The sequence below is a fragment of a genome, unplaced genomic scaffold, assembly GCF_019419815.1.
Source record: "Pyrus x bretschneideri cultivar Hongxiangsu unplaced genomic scaffold, Pyrus_bretschneideri_v1 Contig23, whole genome shotgun sequence".
Classification (NCBI taxonomy): Eukaryota; Viridiplantae; Streptophyta; class Magnoliopsida; order Rosales; family Rosaceae; genus Pyrus; species Pyrus x bretschneideri.
Window position 1 is genome coordinate 43,265 of NW_025999535.1, and position 27,937 is coordinate 71,201.

Sequence of the window (27,937 nt, forward strand, 5' to 3'; positions counted from 1 at the left end):
GCTCCACCCTTTTTCTTAGCTTAACAAGCCATATACACAAGTATTAATCACCACGTTGTTGAATATCCTCACCTTTATTACGAATTAGAAAAATAGTTTCATGAATCAAAGTATTGAGAGAGGGACAGGACATGATGTGGGTGTCATGGACACGTGTTAAATGTAGGAGAAGCAATGGCATGAGAGCTTGGAGAGTCTGCGTCTGTGTCTGTGTGAGAGAGGGTACGTACGGGATATGTATTCCATTCATACAATCCACTTTTGTTTTGTTCCCTTCCTACTTTGATGTGTAGCGAAACAAAGAAAGAAAGATAGAGCATTTTTTAAGACACGTCACTCATATGATCCGTAGTTTGTATTGAATTTTAGAATTTATAGATTTTTCCGTTCCATTTTAAAATTTAGCTACATGTATGTTTCTCAATCTTTTTCAAAAAAGGGAAAGGAAAGAGAAAATCACTTGTAACTCACGATTTCATTGTTGCATATGAAATTGCTTGGTGTTAATAACACACAGATGTTAGAGAGACCAACGATGGACAGAGACTCGATCAAAAGGAGATAGAAGGAAGGGGCCTACCCGACCCGACCACGCACTTTCGTATAAGATGATATTCAGATTACCTTCTTCTTCTTTCTTCTTGTTGCTTCCATGATTTTGCCAGGTCACCCCACCCCACCCATGTGATACTCAAACATGACACATCCCGATGATGCTGGTGGTCTTGGACTCCTAATATAATACTATTACTTGTATATTCCCTAATACATAATCATTACTTGTCTAATCATAATCAAATTAGCACTTGTTAGTTTAGACTAGGCCTCCGCGGTCCACCAACTTAAGATAGGCCAATGCATTACTGAATCATTACATTATCATCTTTCCAAACCTTTCTATTTCTATACAATCTCTAATTTTGCTCACTACTCTAAAGAGATTTGAGTTCAATTTGTGCCGGGTGCATTCATATAGAATATCGTTTATTTAAAAAAATAATAATATTAAATATACAGTTGCGAGAAGGTTGAAAATGAGCATGATTTGTAAAGTTGGTGGGCGGTTGCGGGTTTTACAAAACTACCAAAATTACATACAAACCCCCTTCCCTTTCTCTTTCTTTCCTTTGTTTCCTTTCGTCTTCGTCGTCTTCTTCGTCTTCTTTCTCTCTTTTTCTCTCTCCTTAAAAGGCCCCTTTCTCTCTCTGTCTCTCTCTCTCTCAATTCCATCTTCTGCAGCTTCGTGCAAGAAAGAAACACAGACGATTCACCCAAATTTAAATACAAATACTTTACTTATTTGTAAATTGTAGGTTAACGCCTTTTAGGTTTTTTTTATTTGTTTACGTGTTTTGCGAAATCAAACCAAAATCCCCATAATCATATTTGTTCTCTATATACCCAAAAAGAAGAGGAAAGGAAGAGAAGGAAGCAGGGAGACTAGTCATAAATGGATGGCCTTTGTCTGAAAACAACTGCGCCAGGGATACACGGCATATCTTCCACCATCTCAGCGGCTGCAGCCCTCGATATCCGTACGAGCCCATCTCCATCTCAGGTGAGCGCCATTGGCCGCTCCTCTGCATCTGGGATTGACAAGTCCACAGCAGCTTTGGTTCAGAAAAGGACGACGCCGTTTTCCAGATTCTCGTTAAAGCACCCTCTGAAATTCTTATGGCCTGGAGCAGCAAGAGGAGGTGGACCTGCCTACAATGGGATGGCTCCCTACGAAGCCGTCCCCTTACCCTCTAAGGAGGAAGAGGAGGCGGAGGAGGAGCGCCAGAGTGCGACCAGGGCGTCGGCCGGTCAAAGTGGGAACTGGGTTTTGAAGATTTTGCACGTGAGGTCTCTCTCTCTACCCAGGAGAGAGGAACAGCAGGGGGACAAGGGTGGCGGCGTTGCAGAGCTGCCAAGGGAAGATGGAAAAACCGTGGTGGATGATGATGACAGAAATGGGAAGGCCAACTCGGAGGAAGACGATGACGAAAATGATTGTTGTAGTGTTTCAGAGGAGGCCGAGTTTGATAAAGATACGTTTAGTCGGTTGCTTAGGAAGGTTTCGTTGGCGGAGGCGAGGTTGTATGCTCAAATGTCGTACTTGGGGAACTTAGCTTATTCCATTCCTAAAATCCAGGTACGCACACATCATTCATCATTCCTATTCCCAATATGCGTGGGAAAATTATGTTTTGCTTTCCCATGAGAATCCAGCAATTTTGGCCTTTTGAGATTTGAAAATCTGTTCTTGTTGTTTGTGTTTTTGTATTCGTTTGAGGTGTTTCTGAGGTAGCGAATTCTGCATTTGATAGGAATGTGATTTAATAGATATTAGTTGCCTACCTCGGTTAGGAACTTTTCTGTACTAAGGTCAAGTTTATACATCAACCTTCTTTTCATCAAGGCATGGTGCATTGATGCTTAATCGTGTAATTAAAATGGCATCACTCAAATCTCATGTTCGTTCTGTTGTTTATGGTTCCGGGCAGTTTGCATTATTTACTCGTTTGATGACGCTACTGGATCCTTAATCACTTGAGGGTCATGAATCATGATATGATATGTATCGGATGCTATAATTACATCTTACTCTATGTTAGGGAATCACTTTGGACTCTCGTATTTTCTTGGGTTGATAAACTATCTCATGTATCTCATTTCCGTCAACCAATCCAATTCCCATATACAGGCTACATGCATAAGAACTTACTTGATTTATTTCAAATTCAGACAGGAAATCTCCTAAGAAGTTATGGTTTGCGTTTTGTTACTTCGTCCGTAGAGAAGAAGGAATTGGCTGCTAAAACTGAGGAGGACCAGGTGTCAGCTGAAATTCAAGAAACTGAAAAAAACCTTAAGGAAGACAGGGAAGAAGATGGGGAAATAAAGGAGCAAAAGAACAATGGATATCAAATAAGTCCAGTTGCTGCTTATCAAATTGCTGCTTCTGCAGCTTCTTATCTGCGTTCTCAAACAAGGAGCATACTTCCATTCAAATCCTCAGAGACTGAGGCAGATAAAGATCTCACTGAAGAAGGCAGTGAAAGAAGCGAAGCTGTTAATAGGATGAACTCAGAAGTGGCTTCTTTAATGGCAACCACCGACTCAGTTACAGCCGTCGTTGCTGCAAAGGAAGAAGTAAAGCAGGCTGTTGCAGATGACTTAAATTCAACACTTTCATCACCTTGTGAATGGTTCGTATGCGATGATGATCAAAGCAGCACCAGATTCTTTGTCATTCAGGTAAGAAAACCAATCAAAAGGCCCTCCCTTATGCACTGTACAATATTTATGCATCCCTCAAGGGCCGAGCATGTTGGGGCACTTCGAATAATTTTCTTTCTATTAACGGTTAAAAAGGGGGGAACATATTGTGGTTTTATACATCTGTTTCAGGGAACTTTCCCCAGTTTTATGATTTACTTATCAGCTCATTTTGTTTTCTTAATATTTGGTATCTTCTTTCCTATATTTGACTTCAAATCTATATGATTTGCAGGGGTCTGACTCCCTAGCATCCTGGCAAGCAAATCTACTTTTTGAGCCCATTCAGTTTGAGGTTAATCCCTTTCCATAATTTCTTTAGTTTTCCTAGTAATAGTATTGACCTTGTTTGTATGAGAAGTAATTACTTATTGAATAATCTTCTTTTTCCTAGGGACTGGATGTGCTTGTGCATAGAGGCATATACGAGGCTGCGAAAGGGATTTACGAACAGATGCTGCCTGAAGTCCATGCCCACCTCAAATCTTGTGGTGACCGTGCAACCTTTCGTTTTACTGGGCATTCTTTAGGGGGAAGCTTGGCACTACTAATAAATCTCATGTTGCTTATACGGTTAGAAGTGCCAGTTTCTTCACTGCTTCCTGTTATTACTTTTGGTGCACCATCCATTATGTGTGGAGGTGACCAATTGCTTCGCAAGCTTGGATTACCACGAAATCATGTTCAGTCTATTACGTTGCACAGAGACATTGTACCCCGTGCCTTCTCTTGCAATTACCCAAATCATGTGGCAGAGCTTCTCAAGGCTTTGAATGGGAACTTTCGGAATCATCCCTGTCTCAATAACCAGGTAAGACTGGTACTGTCTTAGAAAGATCGTAGTAGGAGAACAGAAGAACATTGGATTTATCCATTTCATTGTTCCCCTGATTTTGATTTCTGTATCTGATCTGTTTTGTCTTTCCTCAAAACAGAAGCTACTGTATTCTCCAATGGGGGAGCTCCTGATTCTTCAACCAGATGAGAAATTCTCCCCAAATCATCATCTTCTTCCATCAGGCAGCGGTCTATATCTTCTAAGCTGTCCGCTGTCTGATGGCAGTGATGCAGAGAGGCAGCTCCTCGCTGCACAGTTGGTATTCCTAAACTCACCACACCCACTCGAGATCCTAAGTGATCGGTCTGCATATGGTTCAGAAGGAACCATTCAAAGAGATCATGATGTGAATTCTTACTTAAAATCTGTTCGTGGGGTAATTCGGCAAGAGCTTAACCAGATTAGGAAGTCTAGGAGACAGCAGCGCCGCAAGGTGTGGTGGCCCTTGATAGCACCCCGGAGCATGCATGCAGGAGGTGTGATTGTGGGAAGGACAATTGCCTCAATCAACCTGGGAAAAGAGCAATTAAACTTTTCTGGCGTATTACAGACGGGGAGAGAGTCGTTGAAACGGCTCAGTAGACTTGTTGCATCGCGGCACATGCATTTGTTTGTGGTGCTTTTGGTACCAGCGCGATTGTTAGTATTGGGGGCATACAGCATCATCGGTTTCCGGTGACTAACCGGCATGAGGTAGGCGGGCGATTCATGTTACATGCTTGTGGACGGGAATATTACTTGTGCACATGGGCGGTGGTTGTGGTTGTGGTTGGGTGGCAGAACGATAGATGATTCTTTATTCAATTTGTTTGCTTATTCGTAATAGTAAGCAAAATCCGGGTCCAGGGTGAGCAGGGTGGGTGGGGGTGTTTTTTGTTTCATTCACATTTCTCAAGAGAGATGATAAACGTGAAGCTGGATGGATACTCTTATTGTTGTGTAAACAAGATAATATAAATTAGCAATGGATACACATACAAAGAAAATTTTACTGGCAAGAGGCAGAGGCAGAGGGAGAGGCAGAGGGATTCTGTAACGTTTAAATTTTCTCAGCGTGCAACCGTAAAGTAGCATGAGTAATAGGGTTTAATATGGCATAGACATGATCATCATCATTCAACTTAGGGCACCAAATTTAGTTTTATGACAGCAAGACAAAACTGATTAAATCAATTTATGATGTTTTAGGAGGATATTTGCAAAACTGGCCAAAAGTCGCGAGTTATAGCTCACAATTCACGTGAAACTTGACTCTTGGCAAGATAATTTGAATGCGCATTAACGAAATATTACAAAGCCATTTTTATTCGTCACTAAAAGATGCTATTGGTGGCAAGAACAAATTTTCGATAGCCATATAATGTCTTTGAATGAGTGGAATGGACTCAACAATTGCCTACCAAAACAAGAAGCAAGTATATATCATCTTGAATAGAAACTCACGTCTCCGATGGTCAACGGCACAACAGCACAATGCTTCCAACATTGCATTCCTCGTACATATAGAACTTTTGAGTCAATTCAATTCATTCAGAGTCATAAGTGTGTTGTTTTTTGAAACCGAGAACGAGAAGAAAGCCCCCATAGAAAAGGGGAAGTTGGGGTTTTATTTTCTTAGAGATCAAGCTTACCAGCCAAGTACCACGAGTGCATAGCAAGGCTGCCAAATGCGAAGATGTTGGCAAGAGATGATAGTCCGTGAATCATACCAAACTTCTTATTCATGGCTGCCAGTTTTGGGTTTACCTTTGCAACTTGCACATTCTTTGACCATCCAACTTCTTCCCCAATGTTCTGCTCCCTCTCCACCTTATGCCTTTGCTTCATCATCTGCACCCGTCAGCCACCACAACCACAATTACATTTGAGTTACGCAGCACCATGATAGACAGTGATGACATGCTCATGTTATGGTCCAAATAAACGAACTTCGCTGTGAGTGATAGCTACTTAACCAAATAAACACACAGACGGAGTTGGGATACATTTTATCTACCTAATCCGCAGACAGACAGACAGACAGACAGTATTGCAAGTCAGTAAACAAGCACTAAACTGAATTTCCAAGTTATGAAATGAAATGTACAGCAATTAGCAACTAGCAATTACCTCGATGGTCATGGGAGTGAAGACGAAGAGATTGGTGAGATTGAAAGATAAGGAAGAGAGCAAAAAGCCGAGCTGGTACTTGTCGGCAACAGAGGAAGAGCTCCACGGATGTAAATACCCAAACGACCCAGCTGATACTGCAAGGCATATCCCCACCATCGTGAAGTACGCCGGAAACATCTTGCTCTGAAGATTCCCGAACTGATGCCGCGGAAGATTCCTATTTTCCAATTCATCAATCAATCAACCAATCAACCAATTTTTGTTATTCTTCTCCGTTGAACAAAATACAAAATTACCAACAAAAATGGAAATTCAAGAGAAGATAAAAAATGAATACTTGAACATGATGATGCCGCCTATGAAGGTGACCCATAGAGCGGCGCCGAAAGCGGTGGAGAAACAGAGCAGATGTGCCAGCTTTAGGTAGGTGGAGAGGGTGGGCGATTTCAGACCGTCCGATTTCGACCCAAAGGTCTCCGGGGAGAATATCACTCCGATGGCCAAGAAAGCCACGGCTGCCACAAATCGAGTCAACCAAGCCATCGCAATTCGCAAGCGATTGAAGGAATGAAGCTTGAAGCTTGAAGCTTTACCTACTTTCTTTCTCTCACTATCTTGTTTTCCTCTTGCGACTGGAAATGGCGAATGGTAGTTGCTTTGCTTCTTTCTAGTTTTATTCCTGACCGTTGGATTCACCAATCTGATCTGATCGAAAAGTTGGTGATTCACCTAAAGCTAAGCGTATAGCCAGAGGCCCATTTTATGTATGTTAACGACTCTAGTCTCCGGGAGGTTTGGAACTCCTCCAGCAACAATATGTAAATTTGTTAATTTATAGCTAAAGACTAGTGTATAAAAGTATTACAAGCTAATTGGAAGCCTACTTTACAAATACAATATTTAAATTATAACAAGCGTGTCATTTCTCTTTTCTTTTTGTTAAATCTAGCGAGTAATTGTTTATTTCGCTTATTTACCGAGCCATACAGTGAGTAGATTTGCTGTTTTTTATTTTTCGCTACATTTTTTTTTTTTTTTAGTGCAATGATATGACTAAGAAAAAAGGGAGTTTGGCTAGTCACATAATGGGTAACCTAATTTAGTATCGAATTTGCCACTCACGAAATTCGAATCTAAAACTCTCACCTACAAATAAGAAGGAATACTAGCATACCGTAATACTGGGTGACACTACATTTTTCGTTACACTAGTAAAAAAATTTCTTCTAACCAGTCAGCTAGAGACACTCTTAGAGCAACTTCACCGTTGCAAAGGCCCCCTAAGGCAAATCACTGTTGAATAGCCTTCAATGAACAGTAACTGTCTTAATGAATAGTAATTACCTTTTGCATCTCCATCTTTATACTGAATAGCCATGACAATAGGTAATAAAATATTAGTATTTTTTATTTTATAAAATAATACAAAATAATTACTTGTGGAATTTATTTTACTTTGACCAGTCCCCTCACCTAGCCTTCTCTTTCTCTATCTCTCTTTCTCTTTCTCTCTCTACCGACGCAAACATTTCCCCTCATTTCTGAAACCCCTATTTCTCTTTAATCTCTCGACCCTCTCATTCTCTTTCTACAGCTCCGAGAGCTCTCATCCTTCCTCTTCTTCGAAACCAAAGTAAATCAAACTAACAAACTCTAAAATCTCAATCCCCTGGATGAGAGAAACTCGAAAATATCCTTGCATGCATCATCAGAGCACCATTTGGGTGATACACCATTGAAGCCAAGAGCTTCAAGTTTCCATTGCTCAAACCCATGTGAGGTTATTGCCCTACTTCAATTGCTTGAGTTATTCATTGGTTTTTTATGTGTTTCGAGTTGAAACCCTTGGGTTTAGTCTCTGCAATTTGTCTATGGGTGTATCATCAGCCTCGGCGATGACCTCCGGCGAGAGTCGTTGAGTTCGAAGCCTGCTGGGTTTTATATTTTTTAAAATTTTTTATTAATTTTATATTATAGTTGACGTGATCCTAACGTCAGCCTGTCATTAGATCCTTTCATGCGCAATCGCCCGCATGGGCTGGACATAATTGCTGAGGCTATTGCCCCTTGTTCTGGAGCCGGTCCATCGGGCTACTCCACACGGTGGAGTAGCTCTTATGGGCGACGCGCGTTCAAGATATGTGGTGCCACTGTTCCACGTGGCGCACTCGCACCATTTAGACCTCCCGCCACTGCACCCAAAATCAAAAAATGAAACAAAATTCCCTCCCTTTTACCAATTATAAAAAACAATAATTATTAATAATTGTCATTTTTTCCCCCAAACAGTGAGTCGGCCTCTCAGTCTTCCTCCACAAGTTTTAGGCATTCAGCAACCGGATGAGATGAGATTGCAGAAGCCGCGGAGGCGGAGCACTATCTGTTAGTTTTACACCCTCACCCCTTGAATCGCACCTTCTTCCTTTTTCTCTTTAGCTTTTATTTCTGGATGAATCTTGTGTTGGGTTTAGGTATTTAACTGCTGAGAGAGGCCCAGAAAGAGCTAGAGAGTTGAAAGGATTCAAATTTCAATGACGGAGGGAAGTTCACCGGCCAAGACGTTTATAGGCGTCCGTTTCCTTCTTTTGGGATTCGATCCCTTTGACGAGGACCAGGTCCTCCTTCCTCCCTTCCCTTTGTCTCTTACAGTCTTGGGAATTACAAGTATCTGAAATTTCCATGTGTATGATACTATGATGTGGTAGCCTTGCTTAGTTTTGTGTTTATTGATGAATCGCGCAGGTTCGATCTAAGCTTGTAGATTGCGGCGGAGAGGATGTTGCCCACTATTCCCCCAATTGCACCCACGTCATTGTGGATAAAATTGTGTATGTAAGTCGCTTTTTTCTTCTAATTGCTTCTCCAAGGTTCAATTTTGACGCTTCAATAAGTTCATGCTATGTCTTCTTTTCTGTGATTATCGTAGAATTATTGAAGTAGAATGGTATTATTTGCATTTTTGTACATTGTGTAGGATGATCCCGTATGTGTTGCTGCTCGAAATGACGCCAAGACTCTTGTCACCGCTTTATGGGTTCATCATAGTTTTGATGTCGGACTCCCCATTGATCCCACTTCGGTGAGTTTTTTTCCCCCCTCTCAATCTTACTTCTCTTATCATTTTCCAGTTTTGATCCTTTCTTTTGTTTTGGGATCTGGCTTCTTAAACGTGTCCTCATTCCCAGTGAAGTTTGCCATTTATTCATTTAATTAATACATGATAAACGAACCACGTTTATTGAAAATGCAAACTCTAGCTGCCATAGTTTAAAGCACCTATGAGCCTGCAAATACTGTTCCTTATTAATAGTAGCCTTTTGCACAGATTATATACAGACCTCTTAGAGATTTGAATGGTATTCCGGATGCCAAGAGACTAATTGTATGCTTGACTGGATATCAACGACAAGATAGAGATGACATTATGGTACGCATTTCTACTTTTTTGCAATGCTTCAGATATAGGCCCTGCTGGAGACTGGAGATTTGTTTCATGAGTGCCTGTTTCATGATTTGTTTCTTTTTTCTTTATCAGACAATGGTTGGGTTAATGGGTGCTCGGTTTTCTAAGCCCTTGGTGGCAAACAAAGTCACTCATCTCGTATGCTACAAATTTGAGGGTACACATTTTATCTATTCTCTGTTATGCATTCTTCTTTAACTCTGTACTTTTATAACGAAAGTTATGATACATATGGTTTTTATATCATTAGGGGAGAAGTACGAACTTGCCAAGAAAATCCCAAAGATGAAGCTTGTCAACCATCGTTGGTTGGAAGATTGGTAAGTTCATGTTTTGTTCACTCTCTTATGTTTTAAAAATTCTGATATCATTTGGCATCTATTCAGATTGTTTCAACCAAAGAAAAGAGATTTTCCACCACTATGAATTCTTTATTTGTTTCCATCTAAGCTCCTTTTTACATGCTTCAGCTTAAGGGATTGGCAACTTCTTCCAGAAGATAATTACAACATTAGGTGAGTTGGTTGTGTGTGAATTTTTGAACAATTTTTTCTCCGTAGACCTGCACATTTATATGCTGATCTCTCACATTCTCAACAGTGGCTATGAACTGGAGATGATGGAGGCTGAGGCTAGAGATTCAGAAGATGAGGCTGAAAACACATTTGGGAAGCAATCTGGGGTGAGAAGCATGTATAAAAGTCCTCACAATATAAAAGCTGGCTCACCAGCAACGTCTAGATTGCCTAAATCAGAAGGAGAGGTGCCTAAGGTTCCCTTGATTTTTGATAATGCCATTGGCAACTTATCAATTCCTCAGAATGAGAATAAATTGGATCAAACCTCAAGCTTTTCTAATTCTTATGTTTCCAAGGGATTAAGCTGTCAGGATGCATGCGAGTTGAGGGATGCTAGTGGCTGTGACCTAAATGATCAACATCACCGAACCCCTGACCCTAAGGTGAGAGATGATTTCATATCTAATTGTGGTTCTGCTGGAAGGGCTTCGCACTCTGCTGGGAAAATAAGCTACTCAAGGCAAACCTTATGGATGCCAACAGTTCCACTATACACGGGTGATAAATCAAGTGGTGGTAGTGTGTCTTCTAAAGTACCTATTTGCAAATCAAGTGCCACTTTGAAAGATCAAGCAAATGACAAATTTGACCCCAATTGTGTTGAAGTCCCTTTAAAAGGAATTCATTTACAGAATGGAGAAGAGTCAAGTGGTATATTGCCTCGGAAAAGGGTGATGGATCTCTCTTATGCTAGCTCCAAATCACAGAAGACGAGTCCAGGTGCAAAATTAGGCAGTATGCATAGTCCTTCACCAAGTAATAAATCTCCAAAAGTAAAGCCTACATCTTTGATTGATGGTTCATGCAGGACTACTAGCCATTATATTGTCACAAATGATGACCACTCTCTGGATAAGACTGGCAATTTGAATGCTGCAGGAAACTCAACGGCTGGTGTTTCACCAGCCAAATTATCTAATTTAATTCAGAAGCCATTGGCATCTGATCTCCCCTTCTCTGCCACCGTGATCTCAAACATGGGGAAAGATGAAAATGCAAACATGAAATCACCTCTAACCACTCTTCGAAGATTAAGAAACTCTAGCTTATCCAACAAGCCTGGTATTGTAGATTGTGCTGAGGAAAAGTCTACAGCTGCAGTCAGCAAAGCAGTGGAACTGCAAAATCAGCCACAAGATGTTGAAGGTTCATCTGCAAGTAACAAAAAGTCAGTGAATAACAGTTCCAACGACCCTGCTAATCTGAACATGCTTAAAGAGGGAAATAATGACTTGGTAACAAAACATCTTAAGCAGAAGGTGAAGTCCAAGAAGACTCTGGGTTCTAGGCCTAGGTTAGTTTCAGCTAACCAAAAGGGGTCTGTGCACTTATATAAAGATGCCTCCTTAAATGATACGGCAGTTCTTTATAATGCAGGGGATCATCAGAAATCCCCTGATCCCACAAAGCTTGATGTGCTTTGTCCAGATATTAATGTTGAGGCCCCATACGAGGTGGATGGAAAAGATGTTGACATGTCTGCAGATGTTGCTGAGAAAAACATTGAATCTGTGGATGATGAAACTCAGGCTCCAGAGGAAGAAAGTGAACATAAATTAGAGAATGTAGTTCACGAAGCTAAGGGTATAGTGGTCCAAGCAACAAGTAAATGTGGTGAGAAGTCAGAACAGGAGCAGCACCTACAGGATCATTCTGATGCCTGTACTCCCCGTGATGCAATGGCCTCATTGGGTACAGAAGGAAACGAACGAGAAAAGTCAGTTTCTAACAACATTTCTCTGCTGGTTGAGCCAGCCGCAGACGGAGACGCTGTCGAGGGAAAGAAGAACCAAGGGAAAAAGCATGCTTTGGGTAAAACCAAGCTGAAAACTGTTCATCCTGTCACGGATGTTATGAAACCTGAAAAAGTAGCATCTGAGGAAAATACTCGGAATGATAACACTAGGGTGACAGAGAAGGAAAAAGAAAAAAGACTTGCAGGTCTAGTGGGCAAATCTAAGTGCCGCGGTGCGCCCCAAAATAAGTTAGAGAACTCTGCCAAAATGAAGGAGAACAAGCCAATTGTTGGTGGAGATCAAACTGTAAGCAAGGCCGAACAGCAGGCAGAAAAATCAACAGCTAAATCTGGTATAACTCCGTTGAAGATAATTCAAACATCTGCGGAGAGAAGTGACAATCCTTCAATACCCGAAGGGAAGGCTTCAAGCAAAGTTAAAATTGAACCTGTTAGGTTCATTCTGAGTGGGCACCGATTTCAAAGAAAGGAGTTTCAAAAAGTTATCAAGCGTTTGAAAGGAAGGTGTTGCCGGGATTCTCATCACTGGTCTTACCAGGCAACGCACTTCATCTCTCCAGATCGAGTTGGCAGGACAGAGAAATTTTTCGCAGCTGCAGCGTCTGGAAGGTATGTATGTTATCCCCTTAGTGTGCCTTTCTCCTAGGATGTTTGGGATTAGCAAATTGAAATTTCCAGTTCAAATGGATGCTTTAATGTATTCTACGTTGAGTGCAGGTGGATTCTTAAGAGTGATTATCTGGAAGCTAGTGATAAGGAAGGAAGGTTTTTGGAAGAAGAACCTTTTGAATGGTACAAGAATGGTCTTAGTGAAGATGGTACAATCAATTTGGAGGCCCCAAGGAAGTGGCGGCTCTTGAGAGAGAGAACAGGCCATGGTGCTTTCCATGGAATGCGCGTTATCATATATGGCGAATGTATTGCACCACCTTTGGTATGCTATATTTTCCAAGTTTAATTTCACTGTTTTTACATTGTTCTGATCCAAATTGTGCCTTATCTTTTACTAAAGAACATTAGATATCTTTCCCAATTAGTCAAATTCCTTTTTCATACTGATGGGGGGTATTATGCCTCGGAATCGATTGAAGGCTAACTGGAGAGTTAACCAGAATGTGCACTCGTTGTCTTCAAACAGGATACTCTGAAGCGTGTCATGAAGGCTGGTGACGGAACAATATTGGCGACTTCTCCTCCTTATACCCGCTTCCTTAAGTCGGGGGTTGACTATGCCATTGTCAGCCCAGGCATGCCGCGTGCCGATATGTGGGTACAAGAGTTGTTGAAGCATGAGATACCCTGCGTAGTGGCCGATTACTTGGTTGAGTACGTGTGCAAACCTGGGTACCCGCTCGACAGACACGTGTTATACAACACCAATGCGTCGGCGGAAAAGTCTTTTGAGAGAGTGCAGAGTAGAGCGGAAGAGGTGGTGGAGGGAGCGTTTACAGGTGGGGATGGTGATGATGCTAGTTGTGGTGGTGATAGCGACATACCTTGCGTGCTGTGTGGGTCTGGGGAGAGAGGGGAGGTGATGCTGATATGTGGCAACGAAAGTGGGAGCGTTGGGTGTGGAATTGGTACTCATATCGAGTGCTGCAATCCACCGCTTGAAAGTGTTCCGGAGGATGACTGGTTTTGTCCAAACTGTAGTTGGAGCAAAAACAGCACCAAGTCGTCCAAGAAAAGGAAAAAGGATAGGAGCAGCAAATGAATTTTCTTTTTTTTTTTATTTTTGCTCGTTTGTTTGTTTGACCAATCTTGGAGGGAGCTATTTTTATTTTGACTTATGTTTTTTTTTTTTTTTTTTTCGTATAATTGATTTTTGTAGACGAAGTTGTGGAGTTAGTAGTAGAACTAGAAACTTATTCTAATGAATGATTCATGATCGGGCGTAGCTAGCGTAGATACCTTGCATGCATTATGGCTAATTGCTGTTCGCGCAAATTCTCGTGTGCGGACCATAAAATGTGGGCCAATGATACCGACGTTTTTAATCCGTTAGATTGATCTGGACAACTCACAACAATGAGGCCAATCGAGGTCATTGGTAGAATCGGGTCATATATGACCCGTTAATTAGTGGGCAAATTTTGAATAATTCTATAATATAGTCTCTTGGTGATGGATGCACAGATCAAAAGAGAGAAGAAAGAACAAGGTCTTGAAGTGTCTAAGAACTTGATGGTGAAATCTAAAAGGAGAAAAAAGTCACTTTAAAAGAGAAAGTATTTGCCTAATATGTTCGGGATGTAGAGGGGAACGCTAGTCAAATGTGGAATTACGTAGCTAGTATCCGAAAAGTTACAAAATGAGGTATTAGGAGAGTCTAAGGGTTTTGCCCCACATCAAAAGGAATCTTGGTGGTGGAAGGAGGAGGTACAAGAAAAGATTAAGGCTAAGAAGGAATGTTGTAAAACCTTATACAAGGATATAACCGATGAAAACTATAAGAGGTACAAGTTAGCAAAGAAGGAAGCAAAAAACGCTGTGAGAGAAGCAAAGCTAGCTGCTTTGGACGACATGTATAAGCTGTTAGATAGCAAAGAAGGAGAATTGGATATCTATAAACTAGCTAGAGTAAGGGAAAGGAAGACAAGAGACTTGAACCAAGTAAGGTATTTCAAGGATGAGGATGGAAAAATGTTCTAACTACGAAGAACGCGGTTATAAACAGATGGAGAGCTTATTTTCATATCTTTTCAATGAAGGACACGACATGAGTACTTTTTTGGGTGGTGAGTAATTGAAAGAGTGTAGAAATTACTCGTTTACCATTGAATAGGAAAGATGAAGTGGTTGTAGCTTTGAAAAAGATGAAGCAAAGAAATGCAGTAAGTCCCGATGATATACCGATTGAAGTGTGGAAAGTATTGGGAGAGATGGGTATAACACGGCTCACAAACCTTTTAAATAAGATTTTGAAAATGAAGAAAATGCCCAATCAGTTGCGAGAAAACATTTAGCACTTCAACAAGAATAAGGGCAATATACAAAATTGCATGAACTATAAGGGTGTTAAGTTAACGAGCCATACGATGAAGCTCTAGAAGAAGCTAATTGAGCATATAGATTGAGGCATGAGACATGGGCCTTAGAGAATCAATTCGGTTTCATGTCAGGGTGCTCGATAATGGAGGCAATATATCTCTTACAAAGATCGATGGAACAATATAGAGATATGAAAAAGGATTTGCACATGGTCTTTATATATTTGCAAAAAGAGTATGATAGAGTCCGAAGATGAATTCTTTGGAGGATGCTAGAGAACAATTGAGTACGAATAGCATATATCCAGGCAATAAGGGATATGTATGATAGAGAAAGAACTGCAATAAGAACTCATGCAGGACAAACTGAAAGCTTCCTATAACCATAGGGTTATACAAAGGCTCACTTTAAGTCTTTACCTTTCCTTTTTTTTGGAAATGAACGAGTTAACATGACATATTCAAGATGACATCCCTTGGTGTACATTTACTTCACCTTAATTTGGCAGGTAGTGTTGGAAGCTAAAGGTCTTTGTCTAAGTAGGTCAAAGACAAAGTATATGGATTGCAAATTTAGTGGAAATGAGGGTCCAAATGAGATAGGGGTGGAGATTCGAGGTCAGGAAGTACTAAAGAGTGAATGTTTTCGTTATCTTGGATCTATCTTGTAAAATAACGGAGAATTAGGTGGAGATCTCAACCATATAATACAAGCTAGATGGATGAAGTAGAAGAGTGCATCAGATGTGTTGTACGATTGTCGTGTGCTACTAAAGCTAAAAGGAAATTTTATGGGATGACAATAAGGCTAGCGATGCTTTATGGCACGAAATGTTGGGCAAAAAGCAACACATGAGAAATATGAGCGTAGCAGAGATGAGAATGCTTCGTTGAATGTGTGGGCAGACACAAAATGATATAATTAAGAACAAGGACATTTGAGGTAAAGTAAGAGTGACTGCAATTGAAGATAAAATAGAGAAAATCGGTTAAGATGGTCTGGGCACATAAACCGAGACTTACAAATGCTCTGGTTAGAAGATGCACTATGAACTGGAGACTCAGGGAAAAAAGGGTAGAGAAGACCTAAGAAGACTTTGAAAAAGACTATAAGAAAAGATATGGAGTACTTAGAGTTAACTGAAGACTTGGCGCAAAACCAAGCAATGACGTTGTAGGATTCATATGACGACCCCACTAGTTAGATAAAGCTTAGTTGTTGTTTTTTAATATGAAAAGTGAAATTTCACTGGATAATGTTCGATTGTTGTTGTTTAATATAAAGTGAGAATTAACCATAAGCCCTGTCACTTATATACACTTTATATTGAGTATTGATGATGGGCCGTTGGGTTTTGTTGTATTGATGATGGGCTGTTGGGTTTTGTTGTTGGTCCGTTTCAATTACAAAGTTAGAAACTGAAACTGGGGTGTGGACGGCAGGCAAATATATCATCGGATATATTATTTCATTTCATTTTGATGGTTGTCCTTTTATTTTAAACGGAGCGAGCATTTGAAATGAACCCAGTCCAAAGCAAAATAGTGCTGAATCAAGGAATTGTTTTTTATTTATTAAGATTATAAATATAGTGCTGAATCAAGGAATAGTAAGATTTTTCATGAAGTCTCTGTCACTTCATGTTTTTTGTGCAAGATTTTATAAAATAAATATTGAGAAGACTCTCTTAAAGTAGGACTCTTTATGGACTCTCTATCACTTCACAGTTTAACGTCAATTCCCGTGTCAATGTTATAAAACATTGTGTCAAAAATATGAGAGGGTTTGCTTAGCATTTCTCATTTTATAAGGTTGAATGGAGAGTCTAACTTTGAGAGAATCTCCTTAACATTTCTCTATGGGTAGCGCTATCCAAATATCCATTTTTACTTCTCACGTACTCTCTCAATTTCTGGTTATCCGAATGAATTAAAGAAGATCAATGACTCAAAATTAACAAAAAATATATAGAAAATAAAAATAAATGTATGAATAACACTATCCTTCTCTATATACATACATAGATCTCGATGGATTACAATGTGAAAGGAATGTTGTGCTTGAAGTTGCATATTATTAGTTTATTAGTGTTTTCGTGCTTTGACAAGGGGAAGACCTACAGAGCCTACACTAGTGTACAAGCTCCCCAAAACACACCAAACCCTAAACCCCAATTAAATAAATTAACTAACCCCCATCATCATAATCATGTTCATATTCATATTGTATTGTCTTTGTTTGGATTGGATCGGTTGAGCTGATCAGACTTGAGAATTGAGAGAGAGATGAGATGCAACGAGTAACGAGGGAGGGAAGGCTCGGGCAGCACGTGAAAATATGATATATATGATGATATCTATTCGCACTGAGATTCATATGGGATGGGGTGGCAGCTAGTTGCAGTGACGACATCATCATATCTGGCCACGACTTAACCCCTTTTCAATGTTAACTTACGTATGTTCCCAACATTCAAAACATCACGTGTTTATTTACTTCTTCTAATTATACAACTAAGGAGATTTTTTTTTAAATATCTGATATTCAAGCGAATACTTCTCGTATTAGAATTTAACACCACATGAATTCCTGAAGGCTTGAGCTCTTCCCTTCTAGTTCTAGTACGTGCTTGGTTCTAGTTTCCACCCAGATATATCCAATTTCTTCTTCTTTTTTTTTTTTTTTTCCATTTCTATTTCCAAGATCTGCTCTCTCAGTGCTCCATCCGATCGAACCTCCTCCCTCCTCAGTCCTCGATCACCTTTTTCTTATCTTCTAAGAAAGAGAGAGACTGTGGTGAATCATGCCTGGAGAGCGCACATGACATATTACATATATATGTTTGTCCTTCCCTCCTTGCCTTGTCTTCTGTATATCATATATAATAACAACTAAGATTTATAATGTACAAAGAAATACCATATTTATATATAATGGTTACCACTAGTGATTAATGGTGGATGGACCAAACTTGAAAGGATATATTAAAAACAGTATGTGTCTATATATATATATGTATGTATGTATGTATGTATGTATGTATGTATGCGACCAAGCTGGTTGGCTAGCCTGCTTTAATACAATTTAACCTCCTTGCAGTTTCCAGTACTACCACCCACCCCACCAACGGGAAATTAATTCGGATGCATAGATTATTCAGGACAGGACTCAGGAGGAACAAATTAATTAAGAATAACAAATACAATTAGAGATAATTTTAGGATTGTTTTATACACATCCCACATTTTGTTGACTACACCTCACATACTTAATAGACCTCACGTTTTTTTAGATTAAAATTTATCTTAATACACTTCACATACTTTCCAATACTACCTTTACACCCACTCTTTGTGAAATTTAAGATTTCTTTTTTATATTCTCTATTCAATTTTTTGCACATTTAGTTTTGTCTACTCGAGGGTTTAGTCTTCCATCAATTTTCTGCACATTTAGTTATGTTTATAGATTTTTTATTTCATTTTTTATGAAAATATGACTTTCATTAACATGAGAAATCAACAGATAGCACAAGAGGAGAGAGTTAACTAGGCTCCTCTTCAATCCCAGATTTAAAATCATCCGCACGAACTGCATACTGAGCTAGTTCATGAGCCACAGCAAGCTCTCTGTTCTGCCATTGACAAAAAAACATTCAAAACTTTTCCCCAACATTTGTATATTCTCCATGATACAACCCTCTGAACCCATAAAATCCTCCATAGACGTAATATCAGCCGCCACCACTCCTTTCGCGTCAAGCTCGAGAACAATATCTCTAAGACCCAAATTAAAAGCAAACATCAAACATTCCTTTTCTACAGACATTTCAGCGGCTTTAACTGAAAGGCATTATTGCATTGGTTTTGATTCGAATTATCGTGAAAGTATTACTTTTTAAAGCTGAAATTTTTTTTATTTTTTATTTTTTTGTTTGTGAATGTTCTGCGGTAGGTTTTGACATACCTCCTAATGTGATCGCCCAATACATCACCATTGATTTCTTGTGAGATCCTCTTGTCCCATAATGCATGTAGTTTGGTGTCGTCGTCGATCTCAAGCTTCTTCTGGCACCCAAAGGTGGGATTCACAATGTTAAACTTCATGTTTGCTCCGCTGCCGACAGGTGGATGAGAGAAATGCTCCGCTTGCTAAACAACTCGAATTCGACGAGTTTTTGGCAGCTTGTTTCTTGAAATTTATTGGCTCAACTAATTTGATTGTTTTACTTCAACTAATTTGGTTTTCGTGGGCTAGATAGTCATTTCATATAAAAGTATATATCATTTAATAATAAATTTTTATGTAGGTGTATTCAACAATATGTGAGGTGCTAATAAAAATACCCTAATTCTATATCATTATCATCATTCATATGGTACACATGTACTAGTATTTGAGCCTTGAGCCGTGAGATGCATGGAGAGCGAATAAAAGCCAATCAACTTTTTTTTTTTTTTGGGAAAAGAAAAAAAAGCCAATCAACTTTCAACAACAAAGAACAAGACTTCAACAGCTAGCTAAAAGCCTAAAAGCCTAAAAGGAGACACTGCAAAGGTGTATATGGTCAAAGAAAGACCTACTTTCACTTAATTTGTTATACTTTTTGGACAAAAACAATAGTGATTTCATTGATAGATTAACAGTCATTACTACCGTATAAAACACCGGTCTTCACGTATTATTTTTACTATACATAGCACGATCGTTTTGAACACTAAACCAAGCATACTCCTACTTATGTCATCATACATCAAAGCACAAGAAGGAGCATAAAAAAAAAAAAAGAAAAAAAAAAAAGAGAGAGAGAGAGATAGTAATTAAGTCTTAAGAGCGCAATTACAGCCTTGCGGATTGTTGATTATTAGCAAGTGGTCTCTAACCTACTACTTTTCAACACCCAAGAACATGTTGTAATTATATTATATAGAAAGAGAGATTTGGATCCGGTTGGTAAATTTGATTAATCATAATACATGCACGAAGATGATTAGATTAGTGATAATTGGAAATTCCCAATTCATCTTTTTGCTTGATGTTTCTTAAATGGTGGAGCAAATTAAGCAAAGCAAACATAATTGAAGAGTGGATTGAAAGGACGGAAGCTAAAGCGGAGTGATAGGAATAAAAGGTGCTCACTGCTCATATCATCACTTGCAACAAAAGAAAAGGAAACCGTGACTTGTGTAAATGGTCTGTTTGTTGTTTGGTGTTTCTTTAAGAATGGTATATTTACATTAAGGGATGCATGAATAACACCACATCATAGTACTAAGTGGCAATGACATGTTTGGTGTTAATCAAACGATTTTTTTTTTTGGTTTTGTTTAACTTTAACCGATTGCGTAAGTTGCTGAATAATGTAAAAAGTCTCATATCATTCAACTTACAAAATAAATTACAATTTATATTAAATGGTTTCACTTCTAAGTGAATCGAGGTATTTTGTAATAAAATTTCGCACCTATTAGATTACACATGTAATTAAGTTAAGAATAATATTAGTATGTTTGGTTAGCAGTGAGCTAGTGGCTTGTCTTGTTGAAGTCTTAACCTTACTTATTCACTTTAGTTGGTCAATCATTATAATGGAAAACTTAACAACTCATATTATATCATCTAGCTTACTGAAGTATACTAAAAAAAGGAGAATCCAATGTAGTATAGAAAAACAAACATAAATTTTGGGGCTAGTCCATCATCCACGAGGTTTTCAATTGATCAAATTTACTTGAGTTGAATGCAGTGCATGCTTGGTAGATAATTTCATGATCCAACACCACCAGAACGTCCAGAACCCAGAAGTGGGGTGTGTGGAGGCTGGGACCAATAGAATCTTTTGCTGGCATTTGGCATCGGCATTTGCATGGGGCCGGGGTACTAGTCCTGTCCTGGCAAACAGTCGTATCCTATCCTCTTTTCAGGCAAAGTGAAAACTGACGAGAAAGAAAAGGAAATAATGCAAATGTAATTAATTGAATTTCGTTTTAGCATTTTAGTAAATTTTGGATGGAGCAGTAGCCAGCAGACAGACTTTTCCCATGGAACAGATAACCCCTTGCTTTTTTAGGACCTAAAACCATAAACTCAATTACAATTTAACTAAAAGCGAATAACCATCTCATCTGTAATGTAATTCTGGATGGTGGTTGTTCATCTCATTAAATTCCAACCGCCCCCCTTCTCCCATCTTAAATAATCTCCAACTTAAAAGCCTACTGTCTCTTCTTTTTTAGAATGACTTACATGAAACGAGTTTAGAGTCATGTGACATCTCTTTGTTCAATAATAAATGTTTATTTGTAAGTTTTTCTTCACATGATAATGTGTTATTGGATTGGAATATCACGTAATAGTAAACTCCTTCTACGTAAGTTGTTCTTCTTCTTTCTTATGGAAATTGAATCTTACCAACCTCTTTTTTTTTTTTTTTTTTAATATGGATTAAGATCAGGAGACACACGTTTTTGACACACATTTTTGTGGTCTTACTTCGTAATGTATTTTAATGAGTCAACCGTCTATCTTTTATGTCTTTCCTCAAATATCATCTCTTTCAAAAATCCCCTAAATTCGAAGTCATATGACAGTGAGATTAAAATTAGTGTTTCTTTGTAGAACCTTATTCATCCATTTAATGGTTTTTTTATTTGTCTATTTTTTTTTTTTTTTTTTGGCAAAGATGTGTTCTAAAGTATAAATGTTTCGGAACATTGAATTACATTACGAAGACCTTACACAATGAGTGTCCAAAATATGTCTCTAGATCCGAACCTTTTAAATATATGTATGTATACCTCTCTGATTAATCACTCTGTATTCTGTAATAGCATATGCACACAAACACAAACACAAACGGTTGTATATATGTATGAAAGATATTACTTGAAAACAGTATTTTAGATTTACGAACACATGCATGAATGAATTGAATGAATGTATCTGGATTCTGTAATATCATTATATAAATCTGTGTGCGCGCGCAGTAGCAGTAGCAGTAGCATTTCCATTTTTCTTGATTTTGTAAAGAGGCACGTCTCTTTACGGGGTTGCAAAGTAAGAGTGGAATAATTTATAAAGTAAAATATGTGAACAGATAAATAAATAAAGCGCATTCCGCTCCTCCCAACCAGCACTTCACACATGGAGATAGATGGAGATGCATAATTATTGATTATTCTTTTACTTTAGCATTGGTTGCAACGCAGGGATGGAGAAAGGAGAAAAGAGAGTGGAAAGAAACAACAAAGAAAAGAACAAATTAACAGTGTACGGATGGAATCATGGAACGAAGGAAGCAGACTGAGAGAGACATACAGAGATGCCCTAAACCATTGTATTGAGTGTTCAATTTCGTGTTTGATTGATTAGGTACCCTCCTTCTGCATCGCATCGCAGGCCTCGCGTCGTGTGTTGGAGTTGGACTATGGATTCCTTGGATTGGCCACCAACCATGCACTTTCTTTCAATTTCCCACTTCCCACTTCCGGCAGTGAAAAATACAAACGAAAGACTGACAAACTTTTTCCTACACATGTGCTTTCTCCCCCTTTCACCCATGTAAATATCTAACCCACCCACGGATCAACCGCATTTGCCATCTCTCCAATCTCCATTATTTATCTCCCTCTCTGGTCTCTGTCTCACCATTCAATAATAATCGCTCGTATTCACTCATTTCATTAAAGGGTGCAACTTGGGAGACGAATACCAAATTTCAATATATTTCAAACTGAAAAACTCTAAAATATTCTGTCTAATTCAAATTCCAAAATTCGAAAAAAAATTGGAATATATGTAATATTCTGAATACGATTTGATGTTTCGAACTCTATTATATATACTTAATTATGTACTTATTTACTTTGAATTTGAAATACAATGCGTTCAAGTATGTAACTCTTTATTCAATTACAACTCCCTTGAATACATACAAAAATGAGAATTTGAGAAGTATATAATTTTATATTATGTAGAGAGCATGAAGATGCTATGTATTTTCTTTTATCTTGGCATAGATGAAGTCATAACTCATATAATTTTGAAATTCCAGAATAATGTAATTCCAAAAATACCGAATTCATCTTGAGATTATGAAATTCCAAAATTGAAAATGATATGTATTTCTAAAACTTTTTGGATTGAAATTGAAAAATGTATTTCCAATTAAATCCGACCAAAAATAAGGCCTACGCCTGCCTATATGTTATTAGCCAAGTGTATGCTCAAGAAAATAAAACAGTTTCGATTATAATAAGCATAGCATTGATTACAAGTGAGCGAGCGAGCGGGTGGGTAATGAGGCGCGCGCTCAAGCGAACCAAAGCATTGTTTTGGTGAGGAGTAGCAACTGAAAAGACATGGCAGAGAAGCCAAGGCCCCCCAACTTTTATGAATTGTATTCGAAACCCTACCCTACCCCAGCCCTATTCCCATTCAATATTTCAATACGATTACATTTGTGGATGCATCCACAAAATTTTAAAACAACAAATGCGAATATGAAATTTATATATTTAATTTCAAAAAGAAACTAAAAAAATAAATAAATAAAAGGAAAAGGCATCCAATTTTAAGCTAAAGCGAAAAATTAAAAAGTAGAAAATTTGTACATGTACCAGTCCAACACCGTAGTAGCTACTAGTAGTAGTAGATAAGGATAATGGAAAAAATGGTGACAAAATTTCCCGGCTTTTTTGTACAGAGAAAACAAACTGAAGCAAGATCCTTCCCGCCGGAAATATACTTGCAATTTTCCAATCAGCAACTCAATGCCTCATACTTGACTTGAATTGGGCGGTTAAATCCAACCTGCGACAGCAAACTCCCCACCACCGCAATGTCTCTGCAAAACACCCCTTGGAACGACGCTGCCGCCGCTGCTTTCGCTTCCGCTGACGAGGAGTGCGTATTGTTGTTGTTATGATTACTACCGTTCCTATTGCTAGAATTGAAAGAACAAGAGGAGGAGGATTCCATTCGAGATTCTTGGGCTTGGGTTTGGGACACTTGCACTTGAATTACTGCGGCTTGAGCTGCCTGTAATGCAGCTGCCGTCTTCTTCCTCTGTTTCTCCGCTGCCTCCTCCTCCGTGATGGTTGCCATCACGTTTGAATAACCCTTTTGCAGCAATCTGTAAAGCAACAGAGCCGACATCTTCGCTTTATCCCTAATTGAATCCACATCCCGATCATCCGCCAGCTCACACCGATCAATGAAAATGGTAGCCTTATCGGGCTTGTGTCGTAAACAGAGCAGCAAATGCGCTCTCTCCAACTCAGACCTCGAACACCCGCGTCGCAACCCAATCAAAGCATAGTAATCCACGTTCCCTGTTTCCCCTGAAGCCACCCTCTGCTTCAATTGCTGTATCTTGGTCGTCAGCAAACACAGCTTCCCCGGAATCTCCCTGTATCTCACGTTGTGCCGCTTCCACGCCGGCCCCGGCAGCTTCCGATCCCTCAAGATGGAATTGTACAGAAGCTTCAAGTGCTCCAGGTCATGTAAGCAATCCGGCAAACACCTGATGGTCTCCAGAAGTGAGGCTCTCCTGTCCAATGCTTGTATATAACTCGGCTCAAGAGCCAGAGTCCGATTGCAGTCCGCGATCGCCTCAGCGATCCGTCCCGCCGCCCGGAAAGCGCAGGCGCGCTGCATGTAGCACTCTGCCAGGAATCCCTGTGGGGCTCCACGCCGGCCGTCCACGATTTTGGAGAAGTGGCGGATGGCCTCTGAGTAAAGGCCTGCGTCGAGGGCAGCGATTGCGGCTGTTCGGCGGCGGAGATGGAGCTTAATGTGGCTAAGGAGATGGGTAACGGTTTCGGACTCGGATAACATCCTAGGAGGCGTGGCGGGTACGTTGGCGGAAGAGACTGTGTCGTTAGAGAGATTGAAGCTGGAAAGAGAGAAACTGTCGTCGGACCAGCATATGCTTTCGCGGCGGAATGCGGCGGACGCGAGGCGTTTCCCGGTCTGGAGAAGAGCCATGGCGTCCTCCATTAGGCCAAGGTGGTAACACGCCTGGCCCAGAACCAAATACCTGTGTCAACACGTGGTAAATTAACTCAATTAGCAATTGTTTTTTATTTTCAATAATAACATCAAAATTTAACGAAAAGATACAGTATTTTTATTTTAACGAAAAATAATATTTTTATATTAAAAAAATCAATTACGATACTATTTATTTTAACCTTTATTTTGTTCTTATCTTAAAATTCAAAACTTCCAAATTATTTTCATTAATTTTCTAGTTTAAAGCAAGAAATGGTACCCTAAGTTTATAAAATGGTGGGGCACATGTGATGTGACCAGGTTTCGAAATGTGAATGCCAATTGGGTTATATTTTATTTATTTTTAAAATTGGTTAGCTGGCTCTGCAAATATGGAAGTCAAATTTTCCGGAACACAACTGGAATTCATCCTTCTCATGTCCAATTTGCCCCAAGTCCCGAGTACTCTTTGAACAAAGATTTTTCCAACTCAGCTACATAAGTGTACCAAAACATTACAAAGGAAGATCCACACTTGCAGAGTGACGAACACACTAGCCTACCGAACTGGTTACACCAAGTTGAACAAATACACAAAATAGGATTAGTGGTTTTTTTTTTTTTTTTTCTTTCTCTCTCTCTTTTGAAATTGGGGGCCGAAAATCGAGGATTTCATTTACAAAAGTTGGCAGGTGCATTTATTAGTGAAGCGTATAAGGCACAACAAGAAGGCTGATCTGAAAATAAATAATACTCGTAAAGTCATAAAAAGCATAACACAGAAGAAAAACAATTTTAGAAATCGAACGCGCATTAACCAATGGAACAGAACACAACAGAGCAGCAATCAATCCGAGGGGTTTAATTTACCTCCAATGCCCTTCCTTGTCGCCGTTTTTACAGAGGCCTGCCATCACCTTCTTCTTCAAGTCCGAGACAGAGAAGCACTTGAAGGAAGGATCCCGATCCGGCGAGCTGGAGGACGAGTTGCCGCTGTTGGAGGAGAGAAGTTTGACTCGCTCACGGGAATGCGGCTGAGACGAATTGTCAGAGCCACCGGAGGATGAGGAGGAGGAAGAGTCGTCGGTTGCCATTTTGAGGCTGGGAATGTAGTCCTGGAGCATATCGGCGACCTCCTTGAAGCGGCGGAGATAGAGGAGAGACCTGGCCTTGAGTTCGAGGGCTTCCTCCAGGCGCGGGGAGATGGCGAGAGCCGCGTCCAGAAGGCCCACCGCCGATGCTACCTCGCTGTATTCGTGGGTCGCAATCAGGCTTCTGGCATCTTTCATATACTTTTCCACAATCTGTGCAATCAAGATTACCATCAAAGTTTAAACTAACATTTTGCAATTGAGTTCTGTACAAATGTATATGTATAATTATTGAGTAAAGAATGAATCAACTAAGTAAGAAATAAGATGAAAAGCAATACCTTTCGGGTGCTGAGCCACCAGTGCTTCTTCTCATTGGAAGTGGAAGAGAGACAGGAAGATGAATTGGTAGTAGTCATTGTTGCTGTTAATGTCTTGTAAGAGACTTCACCATTCACCATCAACCCCCTCTCCTCTCCTCTCCTCGCCTCTCTTCCCTTCTCTTTTCTCTCTGCAATATTCCCTTCCAAACAAGGCAAGGGAAGGGAAGGGAAGGGAAGGGAAGGGAAGGAAGCACAAATACGTACTTATATATGGAAGCAAAAAAAATGAAAGAATAAGAAGATGAGAGAAGGAGAGAGAGGGAGGAGAAGGAGGAGGACGATGATTTAAAATCTGCTCGAAAATTTGGAGAGTAATTATAAGGGGAAGAAGGTGGTGGAGAGAACAAAGCCCTCTTTTTTATAATAATAATAATTATTAATAAAAGAAATTGCCAGCTTTGACTCTTGATAATAGAAATAAAATAAAATAAAAAAGAGAGAGAAAAAGGGTTTGATCCTTGAAGTTAAGAGTAATGTTATTCATATCATATTTTTAGAAAATTGTTATTATCACTTTAAAATAAATGTATTTTTCTTTTTAATTATAGAAAGTTTGGAGTGCCAAATAAGATTTTTGGAGTACTAATAATAATTTCTTATTTTGTACTTCATTTCTATACCACCCGAAGTGACATTTGATGTGGACAACTATATCATTTGAAAAATTTATAAAACCAAAGAAAAAAAGAAGAAAGACTCTTCGTATATCACAATCATCATTTAATTAATTAATTTTATTTAATAATTAGTTTATTAAATAATAAATTAAATTTAAAATTTTTATTAATTAGTTGTCTATATTAAATATCATTTACGATGATATAAAAATATAGAACAACAATATTGTATAAATGACATTACTCTGAACTTAATAGCTGGCAGCCCCACCAAGCACACACCTCTCGCTGCACACTGTGGTTAGATTCTCTCTCAAGTCTCCCAACCCTACGACCCTATGATATGACCAATTACAGTGGGTGCACCCGGTCACCGCATGGTTCTGACTGGATATACCCGGTGATCTATCACGGGTTCTTGGGTTCAACACTTCATCCTTGTGGGCGTAAAAGATAGGTACGGGTTTGTTGTAATAATATATTCGATTTACTTGACATTTTGCCATGAATGTTTTGATTAGCGGATGTTAAAATGAGATTGAGAATTGCTTTTAGTATTTCAAAATTTTCATTTTTTATTTTTCATAAGTATAATTTTTTTTTTAATTATAGAAAGTTTGAAATTTCAAAAGAGATTTTTGAAGTGATAATAATAATTTCCAATAAAATTATAAAATTATGATGTTTTTAAGAAAGGGTTTATCATCTTTTGTTGCAGCAAATGCAGTCGTTCATATAATTTAACGCTGCTCTGTGGGTTATATATTAATGACCATTAATTGTCCTATTATGGCTGGTAATATGGATTAATAGCCAACTCTACAGGATAAGTAAGATTAAGAGTAATGATGAAT

General features: G+C 39.1%; 4 protein-coding genes across 8 annotated transcripts; 2 read left to right on the plus strand and 2 right to left on the minus strand.

Annotated features, from left to right (window-relative positions):
* Nucleotides 1-1,105: 1,105 nt before the first annotated feature.
* LOC103967158 (phospholipase A1 PLIP2, chloroplastic) lies at nt 1,106-5,097 on the plus strand. The gene is made up of 5 exons (XM_009380417.3): nt 1,106-2,134; nt 2,728-3,240; nt 3,497-3,556; nt 3,656-4,072; nt 4,197-5,097. The coding sequence occupies exons 1-5, from the start codon at nt 1,451-1,453 to the stop codon at nt 4,776-4,778; spliced, it is 2,256 nt and encodes a 751-aa protein (XP_009378692.2). The 5' UTR covers nt 1,106-1,450; the 3' UTR covers nt 4,779-5,097.
* A 289-nt stretch (nt 5,098-5,386) lies between these two features.
* On the minus strand, nt 5,387-6,879 carry LOC103967159 (transmembrane protein 205). Its single transcript, XM_009380419.3, has 3 exons — nt 6,549-6,879; nt 6,209-6,428; nt 5,387-5,929 (listed from the first exon to the last, which is right to left on the minus strand). Exons 1-3 carry the CDS (start codon nt 6,752-6,754, stop codon nt 5,714-5,716), a joined length of 642 nt encoding a protein of 213 aa, XP_009378694.2. The 5' UTR covers nt 6,755-6,879; the 3' UTR covers nt 5,387-5,713.
* A 1,602-nt stretch (nt 6,880-8,481) lies between these two features.
* LOC103967160 (BRCT domain-containing protein At4g02110) lies at nt 8,482-13,905 on the plus strand. 5 transcript variants are annotated; one of them, XM_048585429.1, is made up of 11 exons: nt 8,482-8,826; nt 8,954-9,043; nt 9,186-9,290; nt 9,537-9,638; nt 9,747-9,831; nt 9,925-9,994; nt 10,145-10,189; nt 10,275-10,446; nt 10,549-12,617; nt 12,726-12,942; nt 13,147-13,905. In XM_048585429.1, the coding sequence occupies exons 1-11, from the start codon at nt 8,743-8,745 to the stop codon at nt 13,720-13,722; spliced, it is 3,615 nt and encodes a 1,204-aa protein (XP_048441386.1). In that variant the 5' UTR covers nt 8,482-8,742; the 3' UTR covers nt 13,723-13,905. The 5 variants fall into 5 exon arrangements, with proteins under 5 accessions (XP_048441386.1, XP_009378697.2, XP_009378696.2 ...); XM_009380422.3 differs by having other exon boundaries at nt 10,275-10,437; XM_048585428.1 differs by having other exon boundaries at nt 8,483-8,593; nt 8,683-8,826; nt 10,275-12,617.
* A 9,664-nt stretch (nt 13,906-23,569) lies between these two features.
* Nucleotides 23,570-26,800, minus strand: LOC103967162. Its single transcript, XM_009380424.3, has 3 exons — nt 26,425-26,800; nt 25,863-26,296; nt 23,570-25,038 (listed from the first exon to the last, which is right to left on the minus strand). Exons 1-3 carry the CDS (start codon nt 26,542-26,544, stop codon nt 23,760-23,762), a joined length of 1,833 nt encoding a protein of 610 aa, XP_009378699.2. The 5' UTR covers nt 26,545-26,800; the 3' UTR covers nt 23,570-23,759.
* Nucleotides 26,801-27,937: the final 1,137 nt, after the last annotated feature.